This window comes from Orycteropus afer, unplaced genomic scaffold (genome assembly GCF_000298275.1).
Source record: "Orycteropus afer afer isolate SDZICR_OR568_19922 unplaced genomic scaffold, OryAfe1.0 scaffold00381, whole genome shotgun sequence".
Classification (NCBI taxonomy): domain Eukaryota; kingdom Metazoa; phylum Chordata; class Mammalia; order Tubulidentata; family Orycteropodidae; genus Orycteropus; species Orycteropus afer.
The window spans coordinates 1,056,007-1,063,523 of NW_006921968.1; the positions used below are offsets into that span (position 1 = coordinate 1,056,007).

Genomic DNA, 7,517 nt, shown 5'->3' on the forward strand with positions numbered 1-7,517 from the left:
TGCTAACCAGAAGGCTGGCAGTTCAAATCCTCAGAAGGAAGATGGGGCAATCTACTTCCATAGAGATACCATCTGAGAAACCCAAGGAGGGGTCGCTATGAGTTGGATCTGACTCGACAGCAATGAGGTTGGTTGTTTTTTGTTTTGTTTTGTTTTAGCCTCATGTCATAAGCTTATTATAGTGAAATGTGCAAAGGCCTGGAATTAGAAAAACAAAGGGAAGAAGACACTCAGCATTTCCCAAGCAGAAAAAACCTTCAATCCTTGAGTTGCAATGTTGAAGAAGGCAATAGACAAAACATTGAATGATGCAGGAAGCGTCAAAAGAAAGTGGATAGAACAACCAGACTCACTGTACCAAAAAGAATTGGTGGAGGCTCAACCATTTCAGAAGGTAGTACGTGATCAAGAATCAATGGTACTGAAGGAAGAAGTCCAAGCTGCACTGAAGGCATTAGTGAAAGCAAGGTTCCAGGAACTGATGGAATACCAGTTGAGATTTCTCAACAACCAGATAGAACTCTGGAAGTGCTCACTCGCCCATGCCAAGGCAGCATGGTGGGAGCTGGCAGCAGAGGGCTTAGAAGCATGAACAGCAGAACACAAGGCTTGGTTGCCATGGAGGCCCCTGAGCTCTGTGGTGGTAGCTAGAGGAAGTGACATGAAGACAGCACGTGACATCGAAGCCATGGTGCACTTACCCAGTGACATAAGATAAGACATCACCCAGAAGGGATCAGGACTGGAACCCTCCTTGCTGTGGTATGACTTTTAGCTGAGAACATCTTCAGAGAAAGACCCTAGTTCCAAACAGGATCACATTCATATGTGCAGGGTTAGGATTTAGCAGGTGCTTTTTGGACCATAGTTCAGTCTACAACGTATGTCGATATGTACAGTCTCCAAGGGAAACACAGGGAAATGGAAGGGACTGTAGACCAGATCCCTGCCTCTCCCTCATCAAGGCGAGGAACAGTGGTGAAGCTATGACTCTCCGATAGGTGGTGCCCTCAGTTGTCCCTCATGCCTGCCTGTACCTGTGCTGTGTGTGCTGAATGACAGGCCACGCTGCCAGTCATGACTGTCTCCGACGTCACTCCCTCTCACAGTGCATAAGATGAGATTGCAGGGGTAGCGTGATCTGGGGTCTACAGTATGGAAACTATATTTGGCATGGGCCTGCCCATGTCTCTTACCTACCTAGCCTTGCTCAGAATTTGCTGCACAAGGGGCTATAGATTTGCCCTCTGCTGTTACCTCTTCCCGGGGCACGGGGCTACCTTGCCCATGACTGGAGATTCAACGCAGCTCAGCTGTGTGATTCTGCCCAACACATTTGCAGCCACCCTGCTGTATGGCTCCCACCCAGACAGTGTGCTGAGTGTCCCCTCGCCACCTCCATCATACCTGCCCACACGCCAACCACATCTCTGATTTTTTTTGCAATTCCATATAAGAACAAGCTTGCCAGTGTGCTCAGAATCTTCTCTTTTATTACCGTTCTGTTGACTCATAGGATCGAGGTTCATGCTCGTGGGGAGCAACGTGACCTGGTAACTTTAGACAGTGTGTGTATGTGTGTGTGTGTGCACGAGATTTCAATTGTGAATTTAAATAGAAACATTGCCCTTCACCATAGCCTCATGTATTTAAACAAATCCCCTTAGATATCTACAGACACATTGTATGACTTTTATCCAAGTCATTTCTTAACAAGCCATCCCTGGTCAGGGATCATCAAAATTGGGAAGAAGTAAGTGCAGAACTCACTGAGGGGCGGGGGTTGGGGAGGGAGGTGCAGCCAAATAAGAACAGTTTACCTTGGTTAAAAATACGGTTTTGGTAAGGTGGCAGAGAGCTGGATAATTTTACAACACTGCAAGGCTCGTAGGTAACCACCCCTTCTCCCCAACAGCATGGAAAGCTAGTCACCCGGAAATGGACTGTTTGGGTTTGGACCCATGAGTGTCCACAAGGGTTTTCTGCTGCAAAGTCCAGGACACCCTCTTCCTCATGCTGCTTTAGAACTTAGAGCTCAAAATCTCTATAAAATACATCTTGCCCTATTCAACTGACTTTTCTTTTTGACAAAACAAAGGCAAAATGTCGAACTATTCTGCAATGGGTATTTTAGAGACTTTGAAATTCATTTTCTTAATAAGTGAAGTGGAATTTGACCACCTGTGCAAGCTAGTGTTAGAAATCTGTGTACCTGGGATGTACAGCCAACTGCTTCACTCATCTGAACAGACCTCTGATGACCTGTCTCATGATGGGAGTGGAGCAGAGGTAGTGGGCTGGGGTGGGGAGGGGCAGGAAGTCACGGCCTGGTTGGGGGTGATACCAGGAAGTCATGGGCTGGCTTGGGTTGTGCCAGGAAGTCATGGCCTGGCTGGGGTAAGGGGGCAGGAAGTCATGGGAAGTCATGACTTGGCTGAGGGGTGCCAGGAAGTCATGGCCTGGATGAGAGAGAACAGAAGACCCGGGTGGCCAGCACGTCCTTCGTGGCTTTTTCCAGGCACAGCAGTGAAGTGATTTTCAACCCTCAACATACTGTGTCTATTTTATATCTACACTAGCTGGCTCTCTCTCTTTATCGCCTTTCTCCCTTCTGCTGACTGAGCTCTTCACTATCACCCTTCACAGTGTACTCCTGGTGTAGTCTCTTTTAGGCAAATTTAATGAACTGAAGTCACGGATAAATGTAGGCATGTTTCCCAAAGCCTTAAACAGCACCACTGGGTTTCCTTCTCTGATAGAAACACAGGCTGTGAATCAAACCAACTTGTTTCCACCGACCTCCCGCAGTATAACCCGTGACTCATTAGGAAAGTTCACCTTTGGGTGTGCAATGAAACCATGCTGATGGTATCTGTTGGGAGCCTTTGAGTTGATTCCGACTCACAGCATCCCTGTAGGACAGAGTAGAACTGCCCCACAGGAGGATTTTCTAGGTTGTCATCTTTATGGGAAAGGGCTCTGGTGGCACAGTGGTTAAGTGCTCAGCTGCTAATGGGAAGGTCGGCAGGAGAAAGATGTGGCAGCCTGCTTCCATGATGATTACAGCCTTGGAAACCCTGAGGCAGTACAACTCTGTCCTCTAGGGGCGCTTTCAGTTGGAATCAACACCACAGCAGTGGTTATGGTTTGAGCTTTGCTTCTGTGAAGACTGACAGCCTTGGAGACCCTCTGTGGCAGTTCCACCCTGTCCTCTAGGTGCACTGTGAGTTGGAATTGACTCGTTGGCACACAACGCCTTCTATTACCACAGTTTCATTGCAACGAGAGTGAGGGAAACTTTCTAGCAGCAGATCCCCAAGTCTTTTCTTCCACATAGTAGCTGGTGGGTTTGAACCACTGACCTTTCATTTGGTAATTGAGTGCTTAACCATTGTACCATCTGGGCTCCATTGGCAGTAGTTAGCTCTCTGTACTCCCTGGCAATACACTTACTGCTTACTATTTTCTTGTCTTTGTTTCTTTCTGGTTTTTTTCTTAATCTTTCTTATTGCATTTCTATTTAGTATGCCTGTCACCTCTCAGCTAGAAGCACGAGTCAGATGTATTTTATTTTGGTGTTTCTTTTGAGAAATGACCGGTGTTCTCCACCATGAATACAGAGGAAAAGAATAGTGCATTCTGGGCAAGGTGTGATAGCATCAATTGCAAGGCACATCTTGGTAGTCAAGACATTAAGATCGGTGGGAAATATGTCCACCTTAGAACTGATGGACTTTACTAACAAAAATCACAAAGACAGGCCAGAGAAGTAGAAGGCCAATAATTACCCAGCTGGTCGTAACTCAGAGACATGCAAATACAGTAGGGCTTTTAAGAAAGGATAGTATTAGCTCTTCATCTGCCTTTTACAACCAGGTGTGCTTATGAGTCTTGATTGTTGCTCTTGCCCATCCACACAGGACAGATGGCCACGAGAACAAGCTGCTACCAAGACCTGAGATTGCAAGTGAACACATCCTTCTGCAATCCCAAGACGCGACCTGTCACAGGGATGGTGTCTTGCAAACTTGCTGCCTGTCCTCCCAGGTAAGAGGCACCATATTCAGTCTTGCAAATGTGCTCTGTGACCCTTTGTGCTGCTGCGTGTAGACAATTAGAATACTAAATACTGTCCCTTAGTTTCCTAGAGCAGAGAGGCAAGAACTGCCTGAACACGCGACGTGAAAAAGTATGTTTGGGCAGGGAATAGTCCATAATTTCTAATGAATGTGTGTGGATGTTTGTATAGTGGAATCCTATTTGTTCTGTCTTCAGTCAATTGCAGACTAACACCAGGGATAGACAAACTATGGTGATGGTAATATTTTCTCTCCTACCCGCCTGCCCCATCCCTTGCATTATTGTTTCTTCTTTAGTGAAGGAAACACATTAGAGAACCCAATCACAGGCCTATAAGAGGGGTTAGAGTTGGAGCAATGCACTGCACACAGCGAATGTGTGTGTTGGAGCTGCCGAGAGCAAGCCCTTCTGGGACCACGTTCTGTGTTCAGGTCTGTTGCCCTAGATAGTTCTAGGTGAGCTTGGGCCCTCTGAGATGACTGTTGGGCAAGGACCCAACAGTCCTTGGGTGGCTGTGGTTCTGCTGAGTCCCATCAGCCATCAGTCCTGGGTGACTCCTCAAACTATCTGACACCGACTCCTTCATCTACACCCGGGTATGCCACAGATGGTGCTGCAAGAATCAGCTGAGGTCACATAAGTATGGATGAAGGTCTAACTCCAGCCAGGGTCCTTTAGACAGCCTGGACACTCAAAAACTTAACACATAGGAATCTAATACTTCTTACCAAATAGTTTTCTGTTTTATTTGTCTTTTATTGTGGTGAGTTCATCTATATAACAAAACATTGGTTGTTCCAACATTTTTCATGTGTGAAATTCAGTGACATTTATCACATCCATCATGTTGCATAACAATCACTACTATCTGTTTCCAGATTTTTCCATCATCTGTAACAGAATTCAGTGTCCCCCAAGCAATGAGTTCCCCTTCCCCTCTCCTTCCCATCCCTGGTATCCACTATCTGTTCCCATTGCTGTTGAGTAAATTCTGACTTACAGCCCCATAGAACTGCCCCATAGGGTTTTCAAGGGTTTAAAAATTTTGCAGAAGCAGACTATCTTATCTTTCTTCTTCAGAGTGGCTGTTGGGTTTGAACTGTCAGCCTTTTGGTTAGCAATCAAGCACTTTAACTATTACACCATTAGGCTCCTTGTGATGTCTAGACTTGCCTAGTCTATCTGTCTCATATGAGGGAGATCATACAGTATTTGCCCCTTCGTGACTGACTTATTTCACACTGCATGTTTTCAAGTTTCATCCATGTTGCAGCGTGTACCAGGATTTCACTTCTCTTTATGGCTTACTAATATTTCACTATATGCATGCATCCCAGCACTAATAGCAAAGTTCAGAGTATAGCAAGACAGAAAAGAACAAATACTTTCAAGGGAGTGAAGAGACTGGAACCCTTATACACTGCTGGTGAGACTATGAAATGCTACAAACACTATGGGAAATGGTATGGTGCTTCCTTAAAAATTTAGAAATAGAAATAACATATGATCCAGCAATCCTACTAACTACATATCCTAGAAAATTAAGAGCCATGACACAAATAGCTATATGCATATCCATGTTCATCACAGCACTATTCATAACAGGAAAAAGATGGAAACAACCTAAGTGCCCAGCAACAGATGAATGGATAAACAAACTGGTGCATAACACAAAATGCAACTTTAAGGAATAATGACAAATCTTCAAAACACCTCATAACACGGATGAACTTGGAGGACATTATACTGAATGAAATTAGTCAATCACAAAAGGACTAATGTTCCATTAGACCACTACTATAAAAAATCAAGAAAACGTTTGCACACAGAAGTGGTCTTTTCACGTTACCAGGGGTGGAAATAAAAGGGAGGGGAAATCGCTAACTAAAGGGTGCCTAAGGCAGGTGACTGCTAACCAGAAGGCTGGCAGTTCAAACCCACCAGCCACTCCTCAGAAGGAAGGTTGGGCAATCTACTTCTGCAGAGATACCGTCTCAGAAACCCAAGGAGGGGTCACTATGAGTCAAATTGGCTCGACGGCAGTGAGCTAGGTTTGGCTTGGAAAGGGTAGGCATATATTAACTTGGGTGAAGGGAAATGCAATATACAATAAGGGAGAGGTCAGTCCACAGTGATCAAGGCAGAGAAGACCCTGGGAGGAGCACAAGAGTGAATATTATTACATGCCCAACCATGCAACAACAGTAGTGACACTAATCTATGAGTGGATCCATAGACAGATATGCAAGCTAGGAGGTAAATGAGTAACACAGCCAGGAATATATGTGGGTTTGACAGACGATCTCTCTACCTGTGTGCTTCCATGTGCTGCCAATTTATCCATGAATATATTAGACCATACAGGGAGCAAAGTCATGAAAATTGATTAGCCATAATCAAACACCTTGAAGGAATGAGTCACTGGGCCTGGTGACTTAGGACCATAGTCTCTGGGGACACCAAGGTCAATTGGTGTACCCTAATTTTCAAAAACAATGTTCAACAGCCTACTTTGGTGAGTAGCAATTGTGATCTTAAAAGCTTGTGAGTGGCCTTGTAAGGCGCAACTCTTGGTCTCTCCCTGTCTGGAGTAAAGAACACCAAAGACACATGGAAACAATTAGTCCAAAGGATTCGTGGATCACACAAACCTCAGCCTCCACGCCCTTGAATCCAGAAGATCTAAAATTGATCACACTCGGAGGTCCTGGATAGAGTGGGAGAAAAATGGGGAACAAAACTCAGAGTCATAAAAAGACCAGCCTTACTGGTCTGATGGAGACTAACGGAACCCCCAAGACTTGGCCTTTGGACACCCTTCAGGCGTCAGACTGAACTCATTCCCTTGGCTAAACCTTCAGCCAAACAATAGTCAGGTCTATAAGCTGAACAATAACAACAAAGAAGTATGCACGTCTTAGAACAGTCACCCATTCAAGATCAAAAGGGCAGCATTTGTCCAGGGAGAAAGCTCAGAAGGCAAGGAGGGATAGGAATGGAGGACAAAGGGAAGTGGTAAGCACAGGGAGGAAGTGGGAAGAGTGCTGTTACATTGCGGAGTTTGCAATCATAGTCTTGAAACAAAATGTGTATGAATTGTTGGCTAGAAAATCAATTTGCTCTGTAAAGTTTCACTCAAATCACATTACATTAAAAAATAAAATCATGTACTCAAAAGAAAATGGGCCGGGGGGGTGGTGGCAAGAAAGCTAGGCTTCCCTTGCCTCCGGCCAAGCTGCTGTGTCTCTTACCCTGTCTCCCTGAGCTGAGCATGGGCTCCTGTGAGCCAGCACTGATGTCATTCAGTGATGACAGGTCAGGATGTGCCTGGAGCCGTGTTGCCCTCAAACACACATGTAAGGAGTACTGCTCTGTGCACCAAGCTTTCCTCCCATTCTGCACGTGGTGCAGGGTTTACCGAGCAGAGTCACCACTGG

The 7,517-nt window shown here is 45.4% G+C and overlaps 1 protein-coding gene across 1 annotated transcript in view; it reads left to right on the forward strand.

The window, feature by feature from the left end:
• The window catches only part of ADAMTS16 (ADAM metallopeptidase with thrombospondin type 1 motif 16), a 361,524-nt gene that overhangs the window by 238,906 nt on the left and 115,101 nt on the right, over nt 1-7,517 (forward strand). Inside the window, 1 exon segment of the mRNA XM_007953260.1 lies at nt 3,921-4,047. Coding sequence (XP_007951451.1) covers nt 3,921-4,047 — 127 coding nt within the window.